General features: G+C 61.3%; 2 protein-coding genes across 4 annotated transcripts in view; one reads left to right on the top strand and one right to left on the bottom strand.

Annotated features, from left to right (window-relative positions):
* LOC105356170 (uncharacterized) overlaps positions 1-27,736 on the top strand; it is a 185,780-nt gene that overhangs the window by 138,345 nt on the left and 19,699 nt on the right. The gene's annotated exons all lie outside the window — the stretch shown is intronic.
* LOC144986755 (uncharacterized) overlaps positions 11,588-27,736 on the bottom strand; it is a 33,523-nt gene continuing 17,374 nt past the window's right edge. For both annotated transcript variants that reach the window (XM_078934744.1, XM_078934743.1), the window contains 2 exons: positions 13,498-14,079; positions 11,588-12,483 (listed from right to left, as the gene is read on the bottom strand). In XM_078934744.1, coding sequence (XP_078790870.1) covers positions 11,647-12,483; positions 13,498-14,079 — 1,419 coding nt within the window. In that variant the 3' untranslated portion in view covers positions 11,588-11,646. The remainder of the gene's footprint in view (positions 12,484-13,497; positions 14,080-27,736) is intronic.

A 27,736-nucleotide genomic window follows, 5' to 3' on the forward strand; every position in this document is an offset into this window, starting at 1 on the left:
GGCTCGCCAGACTTTGGTTGGCTTGTCGAAGGCAGTCCAGGAGCTGGGAGAGAGGGGAGCTCGCCTCGCCGCAGTGGCGCAGCGCGAGCGACTCGTAGGCCAGCAGGGCGAGAGCTCGGGCTTCCTGGGCGTAGTCCCTCGACGCGGAGCGGACCCGCTCTCCGGGCCTCGTGAAAAACCCTGGGAAGCTCTGCGGGCCGTCCCCGGGCCCCTCTGAGCCGAAGGAGAAGGGCCGCAAATTGCAAGGAACTGCGGCACGCACGGCTCCGTGGTCCGCTCGTAACAGGATCCTGAGCAGGATGTCGTCTCCGTAGTCGACCGCGATCCGCGCCGCCACGGGGTACCCCGTCGCTCCCTCTGGCCAGTCTCCTTCCGCAGAGTCGGCCAGTTCCAGGCACGAACCGCTTTGCTCGCCAAAGCACTCGAGTAGCAGACTCAGCTGGTCGCGTGCCCTCCAGGGCCAGGAGACGGCTGGTCGTGTCCTTTCCGAAGCCCCATCGCCCGACAGCCACTCTTCCTCTCGCCTCGTGAGAACCGGTGGAGGTAACCACCGCTTAGAGTCCATCAGTTTTCGGAGACGGGCCTTGGTCACTGGCTTTGTTGCCGAGGGCACGGACAGTTCCAATTTCACTCTCGTTCGAGCCTCGCGTACTCGTCGGGAGCAGCATTCAAGCTCGCCGTGGTCGCCCTGCGGTCTTCGATGGCAAAGCGGGCTCTCCATGCTCCGCGCTCTCGAGACCTGCGTCCGGAGTCTGGCGTGCCCCTGCCGTTTGGCCTCGTGAACGTAGATCCTGTCCGCCTCGACGAACGCCACGAGTTTCCCTCCCGAGGTCAGTTTCACAACCTGCGCCCCGACAGGCACGGACTCTGCGATCTCTGCCTGCTCTCGCAGCAGCTGGGCGCCGCCACCCTTCAGAGGATCACCGATGTTCATGCGAGAGGATAGGCCCAGTCTCAAGCCGGGAACACCCGGGATCGTCACGAAGCCTTTGGCCAGCGGAGCGTTCTCTGCAGCTCGCTGAAAAAATATCCCGCTCTGTAGCTTGTATAGGCCGTCGACCTCGACGTGGGACGAGCCCCCGTCGTCGAACGAGGAGCTCCTCGTGTACCTGTAGTGCAGGGTGCCGGAGCGTCGGGTGGCGGAGTCGATCGCTGTGCTGAGCTCTGCAAACAGCGAACTTCCCTCCGGACGCCCGAACGTGTGGTCCAGGTATCCCAGGGAGTACCGGCTCACCCCCCACCTCGCCATGTCCGAGACGATGTCCCGCAGCTCACCCGCCGAATACATACGATCGGTTGAGCTCTTTTTTCCCATGTGTCTGTTGCGCATCCTCATTGCTGAGCATTTTTCGTCCGGCTCGTAGCGGGCCGTCGGCAGCGTCACAGCGATCCCCGCTCGGTTGTTTGACCTGCGGCTGAGCTCCAGGAAAACGGACGGCCCCGTCAGGCCAAGCGGCGCTTCGCCAGCGATCGACTCGACCGAGTTGTGCTTCTCCGGGGGCCAGCGCCCGGGTTCAGTCCACTTGCAGGGGCCCTCCAGTTTTTCCATCCAGGAATCCAGGTCCAGCAAGGCGCCATGCTGAGCCGCCACCTCCCCGGCTTCCCGCAAGGCCGCTTCGGCCTCCTCGGCCCGACTCGTTTCGAGCCACAGGGCCGGCTTCCCGGGGGTCCGGGATCCTTTCTCTGCGACCTCCGCGGGCCTCAGACCCGTGGGGCACAACGCGTACACGGTGCCTCGCTCTTGACACATGGTGCAGTTCCGCCCGTGGGGCGCCGTGCGCCCACACTCGAGCAGAGGCCGTCTCCCGTGCCTTCGGTGCAGCATCCTCCCGTCCTCCCCGTACAGCGTCCCGATCTCAGAGCACTCGGAGTAAGTTTTGGTGCAAGCGTAGCGCGTCGCGTTATCGTTCTTCGCCGACATGAGGCGCGCGATGGTCTTCCCGGACATTGAGGGCATGACGTCCACGCGTGACCCGTACATGTCGCGCACGACTCCGAAGTAGGCCCCGAACCCGGGTTCACGCGGGTCCGCGTCCAACACGGCGAACTTCAGGTCTGGGCAGCCGCCCAATAACCAATCCAGCACGGCGGCTGTCTCCTCGACTCTCAGGTCTCTGCTCCTGGGCTCGGGTCGAACGAGCCTCACTCCTATCGCGCCTCCCCATCCTTGACGACTCATCTCGCGCAGGGTCTCGTTGGCCCCGGCAGGCACTCTCGGGCCGGTCTCGACCTGCTTCTGTCTCCTTGCGCTCGTTTGTCGTGCGGGGAGACGGAGGTAGGGACCGCCTTGTCGTCCCGCGTCGTTGTGCAGCAGCACGGGTACCTCGAGCAGCATCACGTCACAGCTCTTGACGTCCAGAGGCGCGTTCGGCGAGTCGCGCCTGGGGGCTGGGGCGCCGTCAAACACGGCGCTTGTGGCCTGGCAGAGGCGCTCGGTCTTGCGCGTTGTCGTCCCCCACAGCGTCCTACCCTGTGCTGCGCCGATGGCGAACTGCCGGCCGGACACCTCGAGCGTCCAGTCGTTGCCTCCGAGTCCGTGGTAAGCGTGCCTGAGGCCGATCAGGGCGCACTCGGGCGAGCAGGGGCCCGCGGGGGAGCTGTACCGCAGGAGGTCCTTCGTGCAGTTGCAGCCGGGGCTCTGCTGCTGCTGCGGGTTCGCGACGGTACGCCACTCCAAGAGGGCCACCGCTAAGAGCAGCCGCACTTGCCAACTGGGAAACATGGCCCCCTGTTGTTTTTTTTTTTTTTTTTTTAGTTTTCAATGGTTCGCTTTACATGGCCCCCTGTTGTTTTTATTTTATTTTTTTTTAGTTTTCAATTGTTCGCTTTCCGTCGCCGAGGTCGGAGTTCCTCTCGACTAACGGGGGATAAGTTAATTCACCTAACGAGCTCGCAGGCTCGCGGAGCCATGGCGCTGGACCAGGGATTTCCGTCGTCGCGACGCTGTGTGTCGAAACCCAAGACGCTCCTGAGTTTGTTCGACGGGACCGGCAGCATATGCAGGCCTTTCGTTGCCGCCGGGTGGACGGTGCGTAGGCTCGACATGGACGGGAGACACGGGGCTGATATAGTGACGGACGTAAGGCAGTGGGACCCGAGCAGGGACTGGCGGGGGCCCGCGCCCGACGTCGTTTTCGCTGGGCCTCCGTGCGAAAACTACAGCTTGGCCCGGACCAGAGCCTGCACGCCCAGGGACCTGAGACTTGCTGACTCGCTGGTGACCAAGACGCTGGAAATCATAGAACACTTTCATGGACAAAACCCTCGCATGCTGTACTTTGTCGAGAACCCGGATTCCAGCATGCTATGGAGGCGCTGGGTTTCTCACCGGCTGTACGAGGACCCCGGCAAGCACTTTCTCAGCTCCTTTGTCGAGTACATGGACGCGAAAAGGGGCGCCAAGAGCTACAAGTACCTGACTTGGGTCAAGCGCAAAAGCTTCACCTCGGGCTGCAGAGACAGTCGCATCGTCAGGCTGGACTACTGCATGTACGGCACCAAGTACCGAAAGAGGACGAGGCTGATGACCAACAGCCCCTTCGAGGCCTCGCTGTGCAAAAAGAACTGCTCGGGTTTCAGAGAGCGCAAGCACGCGGAAGCGGCTCAGCGGGGACCCTACGACAGGGGCGCTAAGGGCGAGGGGCACTCCCTGGACGAGCTTCACGCCTATCCCGCCCGACTGGCGGACGCGATATTCACACACGTCAGCCGGGCCGAGTGGCGCGTACGACAGGGACTGAGCCCGTCGACTGCCGAGCCCGTCTTGAGACCGGTGAAGCGCCAGAAGAATGTGTGATGTGAATGAGTGGATGAGATATGCTGACATGGTGTATCTTGGGGGCCCATACTGACCGTGCGATCGTGGGTCATTTCAAAAGCTCCAACTAAAAACCAACAGGCTCTGTGTCTCCTGTCTTGAGATGTCTGGGCGATTGTACACATACACTCTTTTGCTTGCTGCTTCAGTTTCTGCTGAGCGTTCCAAATAAAGCTCTGACTAGAAAACAGCACCCTCTGTGATTCTTGTCTAACCTCGTCTGTTTTTATTTTTTTTTATTTTTTGTTCACAGGGTCAATGCATTTGCATCCAAAGTGCAAACCTAGGCGAAATAAAATGTTGACACTCGAAAAACAAGCAAAAAAAAAAAAAGCAACACATATAAGACTCAAATGGGGTTTGGTGCAAACTTTATTATTTCACACATATGTATTGATCCATTTGTAAGACACTGATTTTCAAAGCAGAGAAACAGAACAGAAAAGAAAAAAAAAAACGGAAAAAAAAGCAGCGGATGTCAAACAACCCCAGTTTCCCCCAGTAAGTCCCTTAAGAGCATCAGTTACAAGCAGGTCTGACCCGTCTTCCTTCCTCAAGCCACAAAACATTTGGCTTTGGTGTGTGAGTCAAAGACCAGGGCACAAAGCTTGGTCCTGGAATGTACCCTTCCGTGAATGGGGCACGGGTAGGTCTCAGACTTTTCGTCGGCTTGCACGTACACCAGCCCCGATCCGGTCGTCCTCAGCGTCACCGGCACGCCCCACTGATCTGACAGTCTCCGAGCCTCGCTTTCTGCCACCGCTCGATCCGGGGCCCCTGGTCGCTCCATTTCGGGACCAGGCCAGATTCTCTCCGCCCCGACTGCGCACTCGAAGCGTGCGCCGAGCGACGTCACGTCGGGAGCGATGGGGTTAGAGGAGAGGCCCACGGAGAGAGCGCAGGGGTCCTCGAAGCGAGGATCCTCTAAGTCTTCTCGAGCGTTGAAGGTGTCCACGTACTCGAAAGCGAAGCCGTCCTTGCTGCAGTTTGGAAGTCTCACGCACTTTCTGCAAGAATACGGAGCTTTGTCGATCGCCGAGCGCCTGCGCGAGCCGGCGTTCGGGTCCTCGGTCCTCAGCCATCCCGACCCGGACACCCTCCGCTCACCGACCGCCCTTCTGAGATCGCACAGCCCGCACTGAGACTGGTCGTCCGGGTATGAGAGCACAGAGTAGCGCAGGGACCTTCTCTCCATCTCTCTCAGCAGCCGCCCGTAAACTTCGATCCCATCGAAGCTGCACAGTTCGACGGGCAGGTACCACAGGATCCTCATGCTGAGCTTAGCCTTGGCCGTGGACACCCTCTGGTACGCTGCGAACTTGCCCAGCGATCGGCACAGTTCCCCCGAAAGCTCGGGGTTTCCCTCGACCTCCGCGCGCTTCACTCCGGCCAGCCCGAGCACAGATTCAGCGGCGACGAGGACGAGGCTCGAGACTACGTTCTGACACAGGCGAGCCTTGGTGGCTCGGTCGGTCCTGTTCGAAAACTTCTCGCTGCATCCCCGGCAGCACTTGAGGTCCAGGTCCAAGTTCAGCCTGCTGACGGGTCTGCCCGGCAGGAAGACCTCGTTGTAACAAGGAGGCGGTCGGTCGCAAGGCGACGAGGAGGATGATCTTGCGATCAGGGTGCTTAGGTGGCCTCTGGAGGTTACGGTGTACCTGCGCGAAACCTTCCCCGTGTCGCGATCAACCGGGTCCTCCATGAGGAGCACAGGGTTTATCGATCCCCAGTGACAGCGCGCGGGCAAGGGACCCAGGGGTCCCGAGGCTCGTTTCAGGCAGTAGTCGACCAGGTCGTTGAAGCGTAGCTCCGCGCCCGTGAACACAGTGAACGCGTAAGGAAAGCCCTTCGGGCCGTCCGTCAGCGTTCCGGACAGATTGTTGAAGGCGGCATAGATCTCCCCGACCCCGTGAGCGATTCCCGGATCGACTGCGGCCACGTCTTCGTCCTCGCCGCTCGCGAGGTCCTCGCCATCATTGCCGCCGACCTCCTCTTCGTGGGAGCTCCCGTTTCCTCCGCTAATAGGGGTCTCCCCCTCAGCCTCTGCGCTCCCGGGCTCTTCGACGTCGAGTTTGTCACCTTCTGTCTCGTCGACAGAGCCGTCCCGAGCCTCGCCCTTTCGGTGGTCCTCCGCAGGGTCCTCGTCTTCTTCGTAGTACCTCCATCGAGAAAACGAAAAGCGGTCCGAACCCACCAGTGGTACACCGTGCAGAGTGACGTGCTCCTCCGCACTACGGTCGAGCAGCCCCCCTGGCGCCACCATGTCCTCCACCTCGGGCGGCCCGGACCGGACCTCGGACGTGTAGTGCAGGCTCAAAGCTCGACGGAACAGGGGGTAATGGTGCGTCACGTCGTACTGCCTGCGGAGCATCTCCTTCACGGAGCGCGCAAACAAGACCTGAAGCCGGGCTCCGAGCCTTGAGTCCTCGCCCTTCTCGTCCTCGGGCTTCTGCGCGTAGCAATTCAGGAAGAGAGAACAGTCCACTCCTTTGGACAGGCACAGTCTCGTGAGCTCGTCCTGGCGCGCCGCGCACTGAAGGACGCCGCGTGCGTCTGTGTGAAAGCGCACATCTCGATCGAGGGCGCAGGCTCTGCCAGAGCACCCGAGCAGGACGAGGTCTACGAGTGCTTGCACGACAATGCTCGCGCAGCTCTCAAAGTTTCGATCCAATATCCTCGCCGAGCATTTGTCTCCGGGGCGCAGGTTCACAGCTTCGGACGACGCGTTCCACACGTTCCACTCATTCTCCTCAGATCCTCTTGTCAGGTAGCAGACGGGTTTGTACACGCGGTCAGGCGAGGGCCTCTGAGTTCCTCCCAGAGGACCAGAGCGCTGCTGCTGCTGCTGCTGCTCTGCCGTGTTCACCCTTCTTTTCGCACGCTTCATCGTGTGACTGACGTTCTGCAAGAGGGTGCGATGTTGCTGATATTCTTTTCCTACTTTTTTTTTTCCTTCTCTTTCGGTAACAATCCACAAAGTGAAATTCGTCTCAGATTCTCGGGCCCGACGGGGACGAGGCGCAGGGTGAGGCTCGCTCGCGCCTAGAGAACTCGCCTCCGAAGCTCGGTGACCCGTCACAGAACCGAATTTAGGAGGGTGTCTTGTAGAGCGCCCGCCAGCACTCTTATTTTGTGATAACAGCGAGGCCCGTGCTCCCCTGGGCAGCGGCCGCACATGTAGCACCACAGTTTCTCGGACAACGTTACGTATAACCCGTGGGTGAGATGAACTTTCAGAGAAATGTCCGTCCCGGCCGGCACCCACACAGCCTGAGGGTGAGCGATTAGGCCTCTAGTGAACCTGGCTTGGCCCAACTCAATGGCGATGCGCTCAGGTGTGTAGTTTGAAGTCAGGACGGGGCAAGCGCCTCCCGAGACGAAAGCGTGCTGGTTCAGATAGGTCTCGCCTGGCGCCGCAACGACCACGTCCATGCCGCAGGAGAAACATCGACTGTGCCCCGTGGGCTCGGCGGGAGCACGGCCTTGGGCGGCCTGCGAAATACCCGTTTCATCGTTCTCTCTGGGCATTCCCAGCCGTACCATTTCTTGCGCAAAATACGAATTGTCGTCCGGGTGGACGTCTCGGCCTCCATTTGTGCTGTTCAACCACTCGAGCCTGCGCGACATGGAGACGTCAAAGTACGGGTCTAGGCCGATCGGCACGTACACGCCGTCCCTGCGGACGATGTTGCTGTAGACCGTAGGTTCGTCTCCCTGTCGTCGCTCCATCCCCTGGACTAGTTTGACACCTGATGCGAGCCTGGCTGCAAAATGTTTGTGAAACAGAATCCTGGAGCCTTATAAAGAGTCACTTACCTGGCACAGATGTCTGAAGTTGGTGTTACGAAATAAAATGAAAGGAGAGAGAGAGAAAGAAAAAAGCAAAGACAGCAAGAAGTAGGAGCGAGGTGACAGAGAATGAGATAGATAGGGACGGACGAGGAGGACTAGTAAAAGAGTGCCCACTCACGTCGTTGCTGCTGGACAGAAAGTGAGCGAAGGACGAGCCCTTGTACCCGGGATCGAATCTGTACACCCGGTTCTCGGGGCTTCCGTGAACGCTCACGGTCCTCTCGGTCTGAAGGAAGGATGGGAGTCTCTGGAGTTCCTCCATGGCGGCTTCCACCCCTAGCCTCAGTGTGGTGCACATGTGTTTGTTCTGAGCCTGCACCATGACGTTGATGTCCAAGTGCAAGAGCACCGCCGCCAGTATCAGCCTCATCGCCAGGCTCTTGCCGCACTGCCTCGGGGCGAGGCACAGGGTGTACGGGTTGGCGTATCGAGCAAACTCCTTTTCCACTTCGTGCAGGTGGCTGCTCGCCGGGTCCTGGTAATCGTAGCTCTCGGAACCCAGAGGCGCGAGGTTCAGCGTGCTCAGCAGGGCGTGCTTGTGCCTGAAGAGCTCGTCTCCGAACTGTGCCTCGGTGACGCCCAGCACGACTCCTCTCAAGAGCTCCATCTGAAAGGGCTCCATGCGCATGCCGTTCGTTTGGAAATATTCAAACACCCGTTCTACCATGCGCCGAAATCGATACATGAGGCGATCGGAGGCGTCCCCTTCTAGATTTCCAGAGGCCCGTATCTCGCGCACCCTCGCCTTCGCGCCTTCCAAACCCAGCTCGCGAATCAAGACGGCTTGCGCCACTCGGTCTGTCATCAGCCGATTGTATTCCGAGACCCTCTCCCGTTCGGAGCGCCTGCTCTCCTCCTCGACCTGATCCTTGTAGAGCCTGAGCCGTACGCAGTCCACAGCCACAGCCAAAGGCACCGGCGGCCTGGAGCCAGGCACGGGATCGCGCACGATTTCTCTTCGCAACCAAAGGATGTCATCAGGGTCTGGTGACAAAGTTCTCCACGGAGCTCTCGACAGGCCAGGGCGCGCGAGGCGCAATGGCCTAGGTCCACGCGTGAGCTCGCTGCTCGAGGAGAGGGCAGCGGGTGAGGCGCTGTGTCCGGCGGAGCTCATCGCGCACAGTGCCTGGGCTCGCCGAACCCGCGACGCAGAAAGACGTCCCTGCAAGGCCGCCGTGAGCGAGTTCGTGCTGCCGCTCAAAATCCACTTCAGGTACTGCTGGCTCTTCTCCGGGATTCCCGTCAGCGATGCGGCGCGACCGAGAGACGCGTGCCTGCCGGGAGTTTTAACAGATCTCGAAAGAGTTCGCTTCAACCGCGTAATGATGTCGGGAGACGGCGATCCCGAATTCTGCTGCGAGGGAAGGCTCTCGGACGTCTTCGGGATGAAATCTTTCTGGCTCACCACCGACGGAAGGTTGGTCGTCGTCGACTCGCCTTTCGAAGACGCCAAGTTGTCTCTGCTGAGGCACCGCAATCTCACGGACGCCCTGGCTCTCTGGGAAGTGCAGCCCGAGCTGTGCTCCCGGCTCACCGAGGACTCGAGCGCTGCGCACTCAGCCTTGATCGGGCTTTGCGGGGACGCGTGCCGCCTGAGCCGAGGCCGCTTCTACAACCTGTACGCCAGGTACCCTTTGCCCGTGGAGAAGCAAAGAGGCGGCCTCGCTTCCGCACCTCCCCAGAATCGTAAGGCCCCCGTCGAGGAATGCGACGTCTCCGCTCGAGAGATACGTTCTGGTCAGGAGTTGCTCTCGATCCTCGCACCTCTCTACGCCACGTATTTCGCCCTGGTGGAGGGGGACCCGGCTTTGGATGAGCTCTGGCGCAGAGTGGATCTCCTCGGGGCGAGGTGGCTGGTTCGAGAAGAGTTTTCGGAGCTGAGCCTCTCCGTCAGGCTGCGCGACAGTCGGTTCGCGAGATTGGCGTTCGCCTGCGCTTTCTTTCTCTCCGACTGTTGAGCATGGCAGGTCTTTTGGGCGCAGAAACCGCCGCTCATTAACCCTGGACGCTGACCCGCGAAGGCCGCCGTGATCAGCTCTCGCTCCACCGAAGACATGGACCCTCCCAAGTTCGAAGACAAGGAAGAAACGATTAGGTCCATGCTCAGCACCCGCTTTGGCAGCTACCGCGTGGTCTTCAAGCAAGCTGCGTGCGACGTGTGGGTGCGAGGCAGAGATTGCACGGTCCAGTACCAGGTGCGCAAGCGCCCGGACGGGGCCGGGTGGTACGCCTACTCGAAATCCGAGTCCAGAATATTGGGGGAGTCGGCGGAAGACGTGATAAAGCTGTGCGTGAAGGACACGATTTCCGAACAGGACGAACGGGAGGACGAGGTGGTGGGGAAGGAGGACAACGAGGATGAGAACGAGGCGTCGCGGCACGACTACGAAGTGATACGCAAGCTCTTGGAGCGCGAGAAAGACAGCCGGCCCCAGGGAGAGACGATCCCGGACGTCGGGGACTATCGAAGGGCCGGGGGGTGGTTGAACTCGGGGCGGAGATGCGAGGATGGCGACCGATCGACCGAGGACGACGAGAGTGGCGATGAGCGAGACCGCTTGCGGGAAAGCTTTGGCAACCTCAGGCTCGGGGCAACGGATCGTGTGAAAGTCCAGCACCGCCATGCCGCTCGCCCCGTCAGCCCGAGTCTGGCTAACTGGGACCTCGACCCATCCGAAAGACGCTGGCCTGGCTTCCCCCCTCCAGTCCGTCGAGACCTGAAACCCGTGGAGCGCCTCTTCGCCAGGGGAATCCGTTCGATCTATTGTGGTGACGAGGAAGTCACGGATTCGAAAGGTCCATCGGAGTACGACAGCGAAGAGGATGGATACGCGTGGGGCTGCCGAGATAACAAGTCCTGAGCGTCGCAGCAAGCACCCGTACAAGCGCAAGGCAACGGGGCTGAATTTAGAAATTTAGAGTGTGTGTAATAATTTTTTTTTTAATTTTATTTCATTTTCTACCCATTTTCATCGGAACCACTTTACACCTCAGAGCTCCGGTCTATGTTCCGTGGAGATGAACGAGGTCGGACGAGCCTTTCCCGTCTACTTGAGCCCATAAGCAGCATAAGAGCGAAGAGACGAAGCCTCGGTCTTGTCTACTTGTCTGTTTCTGGAGCGTACACTCACACGAAAGCAGTCTGATACAACAAGCCCATCCGCCACTGCAGCAATGTCAACCACTCCAGAACAAGACTTGTACTCCTCGGATGTGACGCGCACCAGGGCATCGTCCTTCACGGTCACAACGGACACTGAATCGTTCACCACGGCCCGCAGTCCCGAAGGAGACGGTGTTGTTCCCGTATTCTCGCCCAGAGAGATGGCCCGCTCGGAGCAGGACGGCGATTCGGGCCTTGAGGAGACCGAGGCCGAACCGGACAGCGTCCTTTACCTCCAGCTCTCGTCGAACCCTGGGATCGCAGAGCCGCGGATCGATTTCGAGCCCCCGTCCGATTCATCGGGAAGCGAGATCTACAGCTCCTCCGATGACGATGAGGAAGACAGCAGCATAGAAAATTATGATCGCTACGACCCAGCACTCCGGTGGCACCACCCAGACGTTGTAGACCACATGCGAGGACTGGGCCTGGCCATCGACGAAGAAGGATACTGGTTCGATCCGGGTTCCTTCCCCCTCTTCTCTGAGCCTAAAGGCGTCGTGTTTGAAGACGACGATTGAAGTTCTGCTTGCTGTGTGTGTGTCTGTTCACATTTTCGCTACCATCTTTATCTTATGAGACTCAATAAAGGTTCTGCTATCTGATAACCAGTGTGCTTGGGTTTGTCGAGAGCTCCCGACGCTCGTGCAGTGAAAGGTTTAGGGGGAGCATGGGTTCGAAACCCTAACGCCGGGAGTTTGAAATGGGGGACATAAAATGAAATAAAGAAACGTGACCACCGGCAACAGCAAGCGTTTGAGCCTTTTCCCTTTTCATTTTATTGAGGTGAAACAAAACAAAACACAGCTGCATTTCACGTACAATGAACCTCTCCGCATATTCTCACGGAGCTCTCTCCCCCGTGAATCTCGTCTCTTGTGTGGCAAAGGAGCAGAAACGCGGAGAGCACGTCGTCCCTGGTGTATTCGCCCCCCTTGGACTTTTTGCCTCCGGTGACCACGGTCCCCCCGCCGCCCTTGGCTGACTCCTTGATCGAGACGGCAGCCATTTCCTCCCTCAGTTTGCCCAAGAGCCGCTTCCCGTGCTCTGCGTGCAACCTGTCGGCCAACCTGCTGTCGGGTAGGGAGATGGTGTCTCGGATCTCCAGAGCTCGAGCGGTCGCGTCCGTGGCCAAATTGATACCGCTCCTCGACCTCCTGTACATGTGCACGGCCATGGAGGAGCCGGTTCTCGTGCTGGAGCCGGCGCCCCGAGAGACGCCCAGGGTGGCTTCCACGGCTCTGCCCTTCCCCACAGCCTCGGCCAGCACGGCCCAGCCGAGGGACATGACGCACTCACAGTAGCCCAGATCGTCCCTCTCTATGGCGGACACGGTGCTGAGCACCATGGCCAGTTTGGTCTTGGCACTGACGTGTTTCCCCAGCATGTACCTGGAGTTGACCTGGGACCACTTGCTGTAAAAGAGCACCCTGAAGCCAGCGCGTGCCAGAGCGTGTTCGAGCAGCTCCTTCAGGTCGGCCAGCGCATTCACGTAGGTGTTTTGCTCAAACACCACAACCACCGGCACCTCTTTCCAGTGCGCTGAGGGCAAAAGGACTTTGAGCAGCCTGACGTGAGCGCTCAATAGGGCCGCGTACACCCTGGTGACTTGATCTAGGTCACGTATCTCCAGCTCGTCCAGTGACATGATCTGCAAAGAGACGGGGGAGAAAGCGGGTTTAGGTACTTTGTGGCGAGAAACGAATTGCACATAGGAAACCGCTGGCTGCTCAACACGATCACATTCCGCTTCTTAATCATCATCATCATCGTCATCATTATCATCATCATCATCACTTGTTGCAATATCACCCTTCGAGTAAGACGAAGGTTACGCTTTGTCAACATGTCTTTCTGTCCCGCGTGCCGCAGGGCTCGAAGACAACTCTTGAGCCTCATGCGCATGCCGTGGGAGCTGCTGCTCTCCCGGTACGAGTTCATGGTAGCCCTCGCTTCGTTCCGCCGCAACATGGACCTGTTCGTCGAGATGGACATCGGGCAACTGAGGACGGCGTACAGTCAGGTGGTGTCGTTCTCGCCCGCGAGAATACTGGTGACAGACTCGCTCGTCTCTCATTACGTGCTGAGTTCGAGGAACGAGCACTCGGGGCGAGAAGCTCTGGCTTCGGCCCCGCGCGTCCCTGTGGAGCTTTCGGAGGCAGTGACCCTTGCCCTCGGAAACAGCGTGCCGAGACGTTTTGTGCACGATTGCATGAGCCAGCATGAGTGGCGTGGGCATGAGGAGATGGTTCTCTCTGCCTTCGCCTCTGCAGAGTCTGTGCGCGGCGGGCCCCTTAAGTACCTGGCCCTGGTAAAGGCCAGCTCCCGGAACGTGGCCTCTCTGCACACGGTGGTGGCGCTCGCCATTACGGGCTGGCTGATGGAGCTGTCGGGGCATAGCCCGGGGAGTTGCAAGTGCGGGGTCTGGGAACAGGCCCTGGAGCTCATCTCGTGCTCCGTGCCAGATGCGGAGACCTCCCTCAGCGTGCAGGACGAGAACCGCGTAAGCGCGTACATCTGCACCCTGATGGACGTGAAGCCCGGGCCCGAGGAGCGAGCTCTTCCCGGGCCGGCTCCCGATTACGGGTACGTTTTTAGAGATCTTCTGGTGTCCGGTTTAGGGGGGACAGAGGAGGGAGGCGCCGATCGTGGGCGGGAGACCTACCACTAGCTTGCCTCCAGCGATCTCCACGGCGCAACAAACTCCGGCGCAGGACCTGGAACCTCCCCCGAAGGTTGGGTCCAGACACAAGTAAGCCCTGGTCACGATCGATCGGGCCACATCTTCCAGGGCCCAACAGTTGTTGGACAGGAACCTGTTGATGACGGAAGCCTCGAACGGGACTGTGGTGTCGGTCTTGATGTCTTCGGACGAAGTGCTGCTGCTGCCTGTGACCTCGCTCTCGAAACCCTTGGGTGAGACCATGTTCATGAGCTCCTTGAGCTGCCCGTCCACCGAAATGTGTTGCGGGCAGTAGACGCCGAGGCAGCAGCAGGTGAGCCCCGGATCCCTTTCGTGGTATGCGCATTTGAAACTCTGAGACACCACGTGGTAAGCAGGGCCTCCCCGGTCGTCGCGGATGTCCGCGACCTTGTTCAGCCAAGGCGTGTTGTTGACGTGGCTGGTGATGTGAACCTGTTTCCGTCCTCTGAACGCGATGTTGGGCAGGACGGCCAGAAGCACCTTGGAATTCACGAAGCCTACTTCGTCCACCAGGATGAGGTCGGCGCTCTGTCCCCTGCTCGCCTGTGAAGAGAGGCAATAAAAATTGATAAGGAACAAAGAAAAGGGAAAGGAGAAGAACACAGAGAAAGGAAATACGAAGGGAGAGGAGGAGAATCGAGAGACGCTAAGGGAAATACGAAGGGAGAGGAGGAGAATCGAGAGACGCTAAGGGAAGCGCCGATGGACCGCTGGCCTTCAGAATTAATAGACGATCCGCAGTGGGTGAGCCACTGCGTGGAGGAGGAATGCGCTTTTGACGACCGATACATCCCGGGCTGTTACGTATGCTCAGCGCACCTCAGCAAGCACTCGTGCTCGGGATTCGACTGCGCCCTCGTGCGGGCTATGGCCGCCCGAGTTTCTTACGCCTCGGCGTCGGGGGAATTTTCCTGCCCCGTGGTGGGGCTAGCCGCATTTCGCAGGGAGGACCCTGACTTCAGGGGGCCCTGGTACTCTGGGACGGAGGCGACGGTGGGCTACGGAGCATTGGAAGTTGACCCGCGGACGGGCGGACCTCGCGGAGGTCCGTGGGTCGAAGACCAGTGCGGCGTATCGGCGCGGGTGCTGAAATCCTGCCTGCCGGCCATGATTGCACTTTTCTCCACCATCCTCACGCGGGAATTTGCAGACGAGTACCGGACCGTTGAGCGCGGAGAGGGTCAAGTCCCGTCGCAGCGCTGCCGATGGACCTCTCGAGTGTTCAGGCTCGCGGGCTGTATCGAGTTCCGGACCGTCGGCGAGCGGGTCCGAGCGGACCTAGGAGATCTGGGAACGGTGAGGGACGCCGCTCTCAAAAGCGCAGCCGCCGTGTCCACCCTTTTCTGCTCACCCGAAGCTAGGATCAAGCGCTTCGTGAAGAAAATGGTGAACAAGCAAAGCGACAAGCACTCGAGGAGAGACGGCTTTTACACTCTGGTGATCATGGCCTCTCTTTGCTTCTTCCCTTACTTAAAACTCGCCGTGCTGAGCGAAATGTTCGACAACAGGACCCTGGTGCTCATGTTTTTCGACAAGACCCTCGCCAGGCACAACCAGTGGTCCATGCTCTCTACCAACGTCCACCTGCACGTGAAACGGCCTCAGTTTCAGAGAGCGCTCGCCGACGCCGACCCGGGTAGACTCCTGCCACTGGTCGTGAGGGCCGCCTTGGACGACTACGTTTCTCTATCGGGTCAGAGCAGCGAGCTGAAATGCCTCCCGGCCACAGTAAGGGCCGCGAGCCAGTCCGAGCCTCGCTCGGAGAAAATGGAAACGCGCTCCGATGCCGCTCCCGAGGCAAAAGGGGGATGCCCTCTCCGGCGGGCTTTTACGAGGTCCACAGAGGCAGGGTCGAGGAGAAGAGAATCCGCGTGAGCGACGAGTCGCCCTCGTCGCAGCGATCCAGACAAATCCGCGTGGGATGACGACATGCTACCTTTCGTCCGATGTCTTCGCATCTCACGCTGAACATTGTACCTCGTGGCTGTTGTTTCTCTGCTGTGTTGTACCTACGCTACCTTCAATAAAATCTCCAACGAAAATGTGTCTGATGTGTTGGTTTGCATGCCTTGCCATCTTTTCTACCCCTTCATCCCCCCTTAAGAAAAGAACGGAAAAAAAACAAAACAGCGCTTGTTCAAATTCAGGTTTGGTGTATCGGCTTTATTTTCCCAACCATGTCACCCCAATGATACAAAGAAACGATGAAACGAAAGACAACGAAACAAAAAACAAAACAACAAACATAGAACCAGCAACTCGCACACGTTCCACAGCAGCACAAAGACACAGGAGGGCCTTAGACATCCCCATATCTCTTCTCTTTCAGTTTCCTCCCTTTCTTTCGCTTGGAGCACAGAGGTCTCTTCCATTCCACCCCTTTGCGCCTCGCGCGTTTCGCCTCTCTCGTCTCCACGTGGCCGGACGCGTCCTGCTCCCGTAGGGCCGCGCTCTCCAGAGGCAGCTCTAAGAATCGCAGAGCACGATCCGATTTGAGCTTCTGCAGCGCCTCCCTCTTCCACTGGAGGTTGACCAGGGCGGTCAACGGCGCGTGTCCGAATCGCACCAAAGCGTCGTACGAGCTTTCTGGGTTGGCCCTCGCCAGCCTATCGGCGAAAAATCTCACAAACGCGATCTCGCATCGCAAGCAGTTCCGCGATGCGCTCGAAGGGCACGTGGGCTGAGGCCACGGGTTGGGCCGAGTCCGATCCTCTTTGTCCTCTCGCAGACAGCCTGAATCCAACGTGGTCGTCATCAAACACGTAGATCCCGTCCCGAGACAGTTCCTCGGGCGAGTCTCCCATGAGCACGTATCCATGAGGAAGCTTGCGCAGTGTGCAGTACGATGTGATGTGAGCGAACAGCCAGACCAGAGAAGCGATCTTTCTGTTATAGGACGTGGGTCTTGTCGTGTGTTTTAGCTGTCTGTCCACTCCCTCGCTCAAAGTCGCTCCGATCAGCGGAACCTTCGCTACCCGAGACACGCTCCTCACCAGGCTCCACGAGGTCTCCACCGACAGCCCCGACGCCACCAGGTGCTTGAACAGAACGATCCTCTCGGCCGTCCCGTTGTACCTGTCCGTGTATCTGCGGACAGGGTCCAGCGAGGCCATGCACACGTATGAGAGCAGTTTGTCATTGGTACCCGTTGAGGCAACGGAGGCCAAAGAGAGCTTGAGCTGCTCCACCTCGAGGCCCGCTCGCGTGCGATAGTCCTCCCTCGCCGGGTCGGGGCAACGCGTTGCCAGGAGCCTGGCCCTTTCTCGGCTCCTGTTCAGCGAACCGTAAAAGCGGTGCAGCCAGCGCACGGGATGGGTGCTCAGGTACCTCGGGGCTTCCAGCTCCTCCAGCGTGCGCACGTACGATCGGAGCTGATGAACCACTTCTTTCCCTAGGGCTATCTGTTTGTCCATCTCGTCCCGCCGCTTGATCGACTCCAGCTGCTCGAGGAACCTCACGGACCTCGGGCCACCACCCGTACCTTCCGCGGGCCGCTCCGTCCCGGGAAACGCGCCTCCGCTCGGCCTGGCCCCGGCCACCTCCCCGAAGCCTTCGCTGTTGCCCAAGTCCAGCGCGGCCGACGCGGCAGAGTCCGGGTCGACGGGGGGCTCCGCGCCCTCGTGCCTCAGCGTGAAGTGGCAGCAGGAAAACATTCTCCTGGTTTCTTCCCAAGTGTCCAGGGTAATGTCGGTTTCGAAATAGCACTCAGGGCACTCCTTGGTGTCTGCGACCAGCCTCGGAATCATTGGGTAGCGCAGCACCAACGCGAAAAAGTCCCTGAGAGAGTCCAGCGCGAGCAACGACTCTTCGGTCGAGATTGTGCCGAACTCCCTGCTCAGCCTCGCGTACACCTCCAGGGCTTCGGAGAACGTGAGGGGTTGGCCCGGCCGCCTGGCGATGGCTTCTCCTTCTTCTATGCCTCGCACCGCGAGCCACAGGGTGAACTCGTTCACTCGCTCTCCGCCCGGGTCCGCTGGGGTCGAGGCGGCCGTGCGGGGCTCGGAGAAAGTCCTCGCGAATTCTAGCAGCGTTGCGTCCGCGTGGCCCAGCAGGCGCGCCGCACAGGCTCTGTCGTACAGCTCGGCCACGGACCTCCGAGCCGTCACGGCTCTCGCTTCATCTCTGGAGCCATCAGGGCTTCCAGGGCGCCCGGAACCAGCGCGTTCGCGACGAGCCGGTGACCTTGCCACTCGGCCAGACAAACCATGAGTCCTATCCATCGCGGGTCCCCCGAACACGACGGGTGCTTCACGTCTGACCTGAGCCCCGCCTGAGGCCAGAGGGTTGTTAGTTGAGCGAACGTGGCCGCTCCGCTCTCTGAGAGGAACCGCCTGGGTTCGCCGTAGACGGGTCGCGCCCCGTAGCTCGACGAGGACGGCGATGCGGCCAACTCGCGGTCCAATCTCTCGGGCAGTTCTTCGAACTCGTAGGCCCCTGCCTTCGTCACGATCACGCAACGGGAGAGCTCTCGGGCGCGCTTCAGCATCTCCCCTCTGCCTCCGCGCACCACCAGCGTGACACCGAACAGTCCCGGGGGCGCGTCCGTCGATAGCACGTTGCCCAGCGCCAGAGCGCAAAGGACCAGGTCCAAGATCTTATCCCCCGCCGGGTCTGCCGATCCGTGCTCAAACACTGGCCTGAGGCCGCAGCCGAACGTCAAAACGGTGTGAACGTGATACGTCAGGGGTGAAAACGAACAGGGTCTGTAATAGCGTACGAGCTTGCCTCTTTCCGTCAGATCGAAATGCCTTTTCCAGGCCGGGTTGGGAGCGGGTGCGAAAAAAACGTGGCCCTCCACGGCAGGGACGTCTGGAACCAATTCGATTTCCAGTCGAGAGTTCAACGTGAGGATACTCGAAAGGCCTCTCTCTCGAAAGTCGCACTTTACTCTCAGGGGCGCGGGCGTTGGTACCGCAGGGTCTCCTTCTTCTCCTTCATCCACAGCTACCCCTTCTAGATCTTGGTCTTCTTCTTCTTCTTCTTCTTCATCCTCCTCCTCTTCTACCCGTTCGTCTTCATCGTTTTCAGCTCTCTCGGTCTGCACCTGTGCATTTCCCGCCTCTGCATTGAGCGTCAGGGAGGCAGCTCGGCGCCTCATCTCGACGAGCGACGCCTTTGTGTCCACCGAATGCCAAAACCTGTCTCGCTTGAGCACGAGTCGACCGTCTGGGCTCCTCTGCCATCTCGGAGGGCTCGAACGTAGACGGGGAAGCCATTCGCAAGGTCCTCGAGCTGGCGCTTCAAGCGGCGCTTCGGTTCCCGACTCCCACCTGAACTTCAGCTCGGCCACCTTTGAGCAAAACGATCCTGGCTGTCTCTTTGACCACGGCGAGGGGTCCTTCCAGGTCTCGGGGCCTCGTATCCCCCCAGGCACTCCGTTCATTTCGCAGAAGGCCATGAGCGAATCTTTGTTGCGCATTCGCAGAGTCTCCTGCTGCTCCTCCGATGGTTCGGCGTCCTCGGGTGCGCTGACGAGCACGTGCAGGCCGGGATCGCCCCGTATCGCTGCGGCCCTTAGGGTCCTGGGCTCGGAATGCAGCACCAAGTTGCCAGAGTGTCTCACCAGTATGACCCCTTTGGACCTTTCGACCAGAAGCGCGATAGCATCGTCCTCCCGCGGGCCGTCCGGACGTGACACCAGGTACCCCGTCCTTCTGCTCCTCAGCACGTCCAAGTCCCTCGGCAGCGCGTGGGTCCAGCGACAGGCGAAAGTCTGCGAGTCTGCCTCCGGGGTGTACACAGTTACGGCGCGACTCCTGAAGGGGCCCGTGGCTCCCGCGAACCAAGCCACCGCGCGCTGCAGGTAACCGTACAGACCGCGTCTCGAGCATCTGATCTCCAGCTCTGCGTGAGTGTTCCCCGAGAGCATGGCTCTCGCGAGCGAGTCGGCGAACTCTCCGGCCGAGCTCACCTCGGCCCGAAAGCTCCAGCTCTCGAGCTCCTCTTCGCCGTCGGCCTCCGGCTCGCGGCCGTCGTCCTCGGGAACCGGCTTCGCGTACCACCTTCCGGGCTCCGCTATTTCGATCAGGCTGGAGATGGGCATGCGAGATTCGCGCTGAAACCGACTGGTGCCTCTATTCGTGACGACGCAGAGGCCTCTGGTCCACCTTCTTTCCGAGGGGCACGTCAAAACGCGCGATCGCAGCACGTCGAACCCTCTCCACTCTCTTGGGTTCAGGGCCCTGGCGTGCCCGTCTGCCATCTCCACACGCCCGAGGCCCTCGCCGGGGCGGCCGTGGTGCGTGAACTCCTCCGGCGGAGCCCCGCAGAGCCATCTGACGATCTCGACCCCTGCGCCCTCCGGGCCCGCGGACCTGGAGCTCCGGGACACCGGGTAGTCTCGCTCCCAGTCGCTCGGGCGCGAGGTCTCGGCCGGGACTTTGGCAAAAGTCCACAGAGCGTCCTTCAGTCTTTCCCAGGAGCTCTCGCTCGTGGCGTAGCCCTCCAACGGATCCCTGCGCCCCCGACGCATGAACATCTTGTCGATGGCGGACGCTTTGTCCAGGCACTTGATGCGTGCCCTGGCCTCGAGCGGCTCGGGAGCAGGCCACGCGGGGTCTTCGTTCGTCAGCGCGTCGGTCCGGAACAGCGAACAGTTCTCCGCGACCACGGCCACGGACTCCAGCCTCTGAACCAATGGGCCTTTGCCCCTCAGGTAGAACAGGGGAGACTCAGAAGCGAACGCCACCGTGTGCCCGTCTATCACGGACATGCCGGGGCGTCTGGCGGACGCCGTCGACTCGGGTCTCGAGGCCCCTTCGCTCGCCAGCCTAAGAAAGCTCCAGTCCCCCAGGCTCGTCGAAACTCTGCCCGGGAAGGTCTCGACCCTCTCGAACACCAGCGCGGGTCCCAGCGTCTCAGAGTACGCCCTCAGGAGGAGGTCTTCCTCATCCCCCCGAGGCAGCAGCTCGCTCCCGGGGCAGAGCTCGGAAGCGCTCAGGGGTCTGGGCTCGCAGCACCTGGCCAGGAGCGGAGCCAGCCTGTGGTCCCGGGAGCAGAGGAAGGCTCCGATTGTGTTGACCCTGAGGCTGCGCGAGTGGCGGACCTCTGCGTCCGTTCCCCTGGTCCAGGCAGACGCACCCCTGTGCCTGCTCAGCGTGAACAGCTTGCAGGCCGGGTGGCAGGTCAGTCTGCAGCTCTCGGCCAGGTGGCCCAGGAGAGCGTGCGCCGGGGGCAGAAGGCCCCGTCCGTGCAGGACGAACTCGTAGTCGAGCATCACGTCACCCCGGCTCATCTCTGGCACGCAAGGGTGCACGGCTCTGTAGAAGCGAGTCAGGCAGGCGCTCACGTCAAAGTCCTTCTCTGCCCCCCTCGTCGCCAGGACTCTCGCGCAGTGGCCCAGCATCACAGCCTCATCCAGGCAGGCTTCGTACGCAGAGCCGCACTCTCCGGGGCACCTGTCGGCCCTGTCCAGCGCGAAGCGCTTAGGGCGCGCGTTCGCCGCCAGGTTCAGGTTGTATTCACGCAGGGGATGGGAGAGGGCGTCCTCCGAGACGCTCCCGCTCGACTCCTTCTCGGCCCTCGCCACCTCGACCGTGGGGAAGAACTCTCCGTCCCCGATGGCGCTGTGGCACTGTCGGTCCGCCGCCGGCGACCTGAGCCACGAACGCGTGTGTGGGGGCTCTCCTCCACACGGGCCTCGAGCGAAAGGCTCGTCTACGGCCAGCTCCAGCTCGCAACGCCCGGCCGTCCGGCGGGAAGATCTGAAAATGCGCGACAGCCTGCGCTCCTCGTAACCCCTGGCCTGATCGCTGCGCACGGCCCGTTCCAGGCTGGACGCGGCGTCTGCTGTGAGCGGGAAGCGCTCCAGTTCGTGGCCGGAGCGGCTCCAGATACGTTCCCTCCCTGTCTCCGGGGCGTAATTCAGCTGAAAGTAGCAGTCGGGCGGCGGGATAGTCGAGGAGGCGGCGATCTCGCGCAAGTCCTCGGTGAGCCTCGTGCAACGGGCGCCACCTGATGCGCGGGAGCCCGGGCGCACGCCCTGCGTGTCGGGAATCTTCAGGAGGGCCCTGTGACGGCCGCGTCTCGAGTGAAACACCCCGCAGACCCTCAGTATGTTCAAGTCGGCGGGCCCCAGCGTGCGTATGCCTATCGTGACCCACTTGAAACGAGAGCTCGGCCCGAGCCCCCTCCCGAAAAGGACGATGTGGCCCGTGGTCCTCTCGCAGATCGACGGAGAATCCACGCGGGCCGGCGGATCTGCCTCTTTGATGCCCCTGGCGTCCGAGAGCGGCGCCCTGCTCGGGGTGCCCCGCAGCAGAGCCAGGTCCCCCTCCAAATCCTCGTGCATCGGGCGCTCGGGCGACTCGGACGGCCCAAGACTCGCTAGGCGAGGACAGGTGCCAGGTACGTGCTCTGACACGATCTGCCTGAGCTTCGACAGAATGGAGCAGTCGCTCGCCTCGAAGCGAATGCTGCTTTCCCTGGAACCTCGTTCGAAGCCCGCGTTTTCCATGCGTAGGTAAGAAAGGACCAGTGCCCGCGCCTCTGTCCACTCCAAGGGCCCCGAGAACCATAGGCTCGTCGGTACGTCTGGGCCCGCCAGCCTCGCGAAGACTTCCAGCGCGTACAGCACTGCCGCGCAGCTCGCGCCGTCGAGCTGAGGAGGAGCGATCACGTCCATGCCCCCGGGGATCAGACACACGGCCCGATCGAAGAGGTACGCCTCTGACCTGAAGCCCTGCGGCATGACACCGCTGTACCGAGGGGTCCTGTAGACACGCAACGTGGGCGTCCTGCTTGCAGACGGTGATCTAGAGTTCCCTCGGACGACCTTCGGCGAGGATATCAGCAGGCGGGGCGCCCCTGGCGCGCCTGTCTCGATCTCCAGCACAGAGTGCCCGCTGGGAAACCATTCGGTGAGCCGTCCGCTCGGGCCTTCCGCAGCTGTCCTCGTCCTCAATCTGCTCTCGCTTTTGCTTTCGGCCTCCCGGGTTTCCCGTGCTGTCGTCTTCCCGCCTCTGCTCACACCTGCAGTGTCCTGGCGGCCCGTGCCCCTTCTGGCGTTCGGACTCGACTTGGGCACGATCACCAGAGCATCCCTGAGAAGGTGCCTCAGCACGGCGACGTGGTCGTTCTCGGCGAGCACCGAGAACGCCAGTGGCGTGGAGATCACCTCCCTCAGAGCCGCAAGGCCGGAGAATGCGCCGTGGCGACTTTCCGCCGTTCCGTCCAGTTCCCGTAGAAATCCCTGCCTCCCGCTGGCGCCGGGGCCTAGCGCGGGCCCCGGGAACCAAGGATCTTTAGGCTCCAGTTCCCTCAGGTCGAACGCGCGGTCGCCTTCTCCGGGTAGCACGCACCGCAGGGCGAACCGCGTCCCCAGCCCGCAGTCGCCCAAGGCAAGGGCGCAGAGCGTGCGGACAACCTCCTCGCGGCAGTCGGGCGAGAAGACGAGGCAAACGCGAGCCTTCCAAGAAGACACCACCTGGTAGAGCGACAGGCCATCTGAAGCGTAGATGATACCCGGGACGACCTCGGCTCCGCTCACGTCCCTCTCCTCGACCTCGTAGCCCACGCTCGTTTCTGGCCACCAGTGGGAAGAGCCGCCCGATTCGATCTCTGAGCGCTTCGAGATCACCAAAGCGGGCTCGGCCCCACCGCCTGCGAGCGCCCTGAAGGCCACGTCCGAGAACACAGACAGGGTCTCCCTGAACACGGCGAATGCGCTGTCTGCGGGCCGCAGCCTCCTGGGAGGACGGGGCTCCGCGAATCGCTGGATGCTCAGCAGTCTTCCATCCTCGTCGGCGGTGATCAGCGCACCGTCACCCAGCCGCGTCGCATAAAGCGTCGACGAGGAGCTCAGGGGGCTCTGGCGCAGGCGCCGCCGACGTTCCTGCTCGTATGCGTGGCGGCACCTCAAACGGTAGCCTTCGAGCCACTGCGGATGAAGGCGGGCTCGCAGGTTTCGACCCCGTGTCCCGAACAGGTAGGCCAGCTCGTCGTCCGAGAGTTCCGCTTTGCCGGCGCAGAGGCACGCGTAGATGTAGCAGATGTACTTATCACACATGCGGACGATTGGCCCCGAACGGCCCCCTCCCAAACGTTTCGGAGGCAAACGGGCTTCGAGGGAGCTGCTCCCGAAGGCTTCTACCCCATGGACATGACCGCGACTTTCTGCTCCGCGTGGAGCCGGGCCGCCGGACATGCCAGCGGATCGCAGCAGGCAACGCTGGTCCAGGCTGTGGAGTCTGCGTTTCGGAGGTATGAGGAAAGGGCTCGGAGGGAGAGCGTGGAACGCAGGGAGCGTGAGACGAGCGGAGGGGAGCGCGGCGAGCGCAGAGCCGGAAGGTTCCCACAAGACGACGTAGAAATGTACACAGAAGGCGAGTCGCTCGATCTGGACTCTCCATCCGAGAGGTCCTTAGTGAACCTGAGGCGCAGCGAAAGCGAAGAGAGCATGTCTGTGCACTCTCAAGGCAGCGAAGGCGAACCTGAGGGCGAACCCGCGGACAAACGCGAGTACAGCATTTCCTGGGTACCCGTGAGACGGGAAAGACGCCGGCGCGAAGACTCTCTGAGCGACGGAGGCCTCGGTCCGGGAGATCCACCACAAGGGCCTGCCCGGTGCCTCAAGTGCGAAGCCTACGACGCCCACTGCAAGTCCGCTGCCGAGAGCTACAGACGGACCTTGGGCTGCTACACGAAAACGGTGTCCGAGCTCATGTTGGGCTTTAGAACCGTGCTGGAGAGGTATCCCGAGCTGAGGGTCGACACGGGCGACGAACGCCTGCACTTCATGGTTCAAGCTGCTCTGGGCCGTAACAACCTGGTCCGAGAAATGGTCCGCCTTTCCGCGAGGAGGACTCACGATCGCACGCGTGGGGAGTCCGGGCAGGGAGAGTCCTGTCGAGAGTCTGCGTCGGCGGCGACCGTGTGCGAAGCGCTGAACTCCTGCTACACGGACGGCGAGGCGCTGCGGATGATCCTGGAGCGCTACACCGACCTGTACGTGAGATACATGGAGGTGTGGAGGGGGATGTGCGCAAAGATTTCCAGGGATGTTACGCCGCTGGAATTTGTGGAAATCGTGCGGGACAGACCCGGGGTGAGCCACGGCGAGCCGTGGAGCGAGGCAAGAGCGTACGTGGGTCGCTTGCTTGTCAAGGCGTCTTTGCTGGTGCCCAGGCGCGTCGGGGACGATTGCGCCCGGACGCTCAGGATGCTGGACGTCGAACTTTCCCGAGCCAGACCTCGAAGCTCAGAAGGTCGGGACAGGGTCCTCGTAGGGCACGTGGAAGACGTGCGCGAGCTTCTCGACGAGGCAGGCTCCGGAATGTGGAGCTGGGATTTTCACTTGAACGACGCCTACTTTGACATCAGGAGCGACCTGGCGGTTCTCGAGAGCCTAATCGGAATCGGCGACATCTCCGTCAAGAGCCTGCTTTACGAGAGATCCCTACTGATCTCTCAGTTGAGAAAGGTCGTGAGGAACGAAGGCTCTCTGGAGCTCAGCCTGAGCAAGGCACGCGGTGAGCTCACGGAGGCCCAGGCATCGAGGCGCCGGCTTGAGGCCGCCGGCTCCTTCTTCGCGTTCTGAAGGTGTGCCTATGGGGGTGGGACGGGACACGGTGAGATACTTAACGCGGCCGGCAGCGGGCTCAACTCGACCACCCCCCTTACCATGGACGTCGACTGCGATTACTTGACGGTCGGCGGTGTCGACGCTGAACCTGACGGCCGGAATGACCCCTGTCCGCATTGCTCCTCCGCGCGCTCCCTGCGCAGGGCCCTGGTGTACAAGCCAGTGCACCAGGAATCTGATGGGGTCTCGGCATCCATTTCGGTCAGGCCGGTCACCTTCGAGGAGGCTTCGTCCGGCCGAATGGTCCCCTACGTGCTGTCGCACGAGACAAGGTACGGTCGCGGCATCGACCCGGAGGACGGGGACGAGACCGCGCATTACTACACGGTGCGGAACTGCCTCGCCTCGATCCGTGGCAGCGTCCACCTGAGAGACGCGGCGGAATACGGAACCTGGCTGTCAGAGGTGGACCAGTGTGCGGCGGCACTCGGCCGGTTGCGAAGCGCAGCTCACGTCTGCTCTCACCTGCCCGACCTGAAACGATTTGTGCTCGAGCAGAAAAATGACGATGGCCTGCTGCACCTCGCCAGCAAGTGGCTCAGGCGGGGCGAACACGCAACCGTCGGGATCGAGATGTTCGGGCCCTTTTTCGTCGATGTGGCTTTCGCGCCGGTTCTTCACAAGATCTTGAGATCTGACTGGCTCGTTATGCGCAAACGGAACTGTGGCACCTGCAACGAACTGAAACCGGGCTGGGCTCAGGAGTTCTACGACGCTCGCGAGGTCCCGCGCTCGCCAGACAGTGAGATGAGGTTCGTGGGCCACCCGACTTGTCCTTGTTGCAAGCCGGGGGAGGCGAAGGACCTTGGCGTCGTGGCTCGGGCCATTGTGAGGGAGATGAGGCTCTGCGGATACACCCCTTGGTCCGCTGTGCAGGCGGTGCGGCGCTGCGAAAGCTCCATGCTGGAGCTGTCGTGCTCCGAGTGCCGTCGGGTGATTTTTACCCATTGCGCATTTCTCATGGAGTGCGCTGCGGTCGAGGCTTCTCGGGAACGCGACTGGCTGGTCCGCAACGAGGCCGTGATTCAACTGTGCTGGGTCGTTCATTCCCTCCTTCCGCTCGAGAAGCAAGCCGCGTTCCCTGCGACGGACCTTTCGGGCGCCTGCTGCGTATCGGAAAACTTTGCAGAATCAGAAGATGGGGGTGGAGGAGAAGGAGAAATCCCCAGACGAGGAGAAGAAGGAGGGAACGGGGAAGGAGAAGAGGATTTGCCGGCTTGCGAGACGCGCCAGCACGGAGGGGCTGCTGCGATGTACGCTTGGGCTTTTTCGGTGGCCGCGCACTGCGTCGCGTTTCAAACCTACGAGCGAAACGGCTCGCTGGATTTGGAAAAGATCGTGGTGCTGTACGCAAACGATCATCTCCCCATGCTCCTCGACGATCAGGACGCCCGGGGACAAGGCATCCTGACGACGAGCGTGTCGCCGGACCCCAGACTGTTTGAGACGGCAGCGCTGAACACTGGCTTCGTCTCTCCTGGGCTCGACCCGAGGGATCGCCTCGAGGAGCGGGACATGCGGGTCCCCCCCGCCGGAGAAGTGCTGTACGAGCTCCCTGCACCGAGGACATTCCGTCGCTCGGGTTCCGGGACCCCGGTCGCCCTGGCGGAGATCCCCAGTCACACCGAGGCCCGGGCTCAGGATCCCGAAGCGATAGCGGCCGCCATAGCGCTTCACTTTCCCAAAGTGTCGCCGTGCGCTCTCGACCGTCTGAGCCTAAAAGTGCCTCGACCCAGCTCGCTCAGGGCTGACGCCAGCTTGTTCTGGCCTGTGTTTGTCAACCCCACAAGGTCCTGCCACAAGCTGTTCAAGGCCCTGGCTCTGCCCGCGTCTCCGAGTCCCGCTTACGCGCTAGAAACGTTGGCGCGAGGATGGCGACGGGTGAAGGACCTCGTGCGACCAGACTCGCCTCTGCCCACCGCCTCCGGAGGGTGGGTCGCTGTGGAGCGCGAGCATTACGAACGTTATTTCGAGGGCCCCCTGGACCTCTTGACGCGCGCAGGGTTGACGAGTGAGAGCGAAAAGGAGGCGATGCAAGAGGCTTTGACGAGAGGCGTTTTGCCGTGCTTCGCGGCCGAAGGGGAAAGCTTACCCGACGCGCTTGTGAATTCCACCCTGGCGCTATCGTTCGCGGCCAGCGGGTTGAGACTCTCTTCGCCTCGTCACCTTGGAGGAGTAGAGCGGGGTCGGCGAGGAGTAGAGGCGGACGGCCGGTCCGCGGTGAGAGTCACCGTGGCGGGTCTGTTGTACTTTGCGGCGTGGTACGTGCTGGTGTACGGTAACGCTCTGCACTCTCGTCCCAGCGCTCTCGAGGTTCTGGCTCGCAACCCGGGAGGAACGGACGCAGACAGGCACTTGCGTGCGGCCATGGAACTGAAGATCGACCGACGCGCCACGACAGGAGACTGGGGAGAGGACGACGTCGGCCCAGACCCGTCTTGCCGCTACTCTGTCCACGGGTACAACGACCGCAGCATCGTGAGAGCCATGCTGATCGTGTTTGAGGGATTGCTCGATGCTCGAACCGTGCTGCGCGCGGCACAGCTGTACGTGCCCGAGCTCACGGCTCAGCTGCCTTTCTTCATGGCCCTAAACGTCGTTCCCTGTACGGTGAAGAGC

The sequence above is a fragment of the Oryzias latipes genome, chromosome 17 (genome assembly GCF_053564925.1).
Source record: "Oryzias latipes strain Hd-rR chromosome 17, Olatipes_Hd-rR_3.1".
NCBI lineage: Eukaryota > Metazoa > Chordata > Actinopteri > Beloniformes > Adrianichthyidae > Oryzias > Oryzias latipes.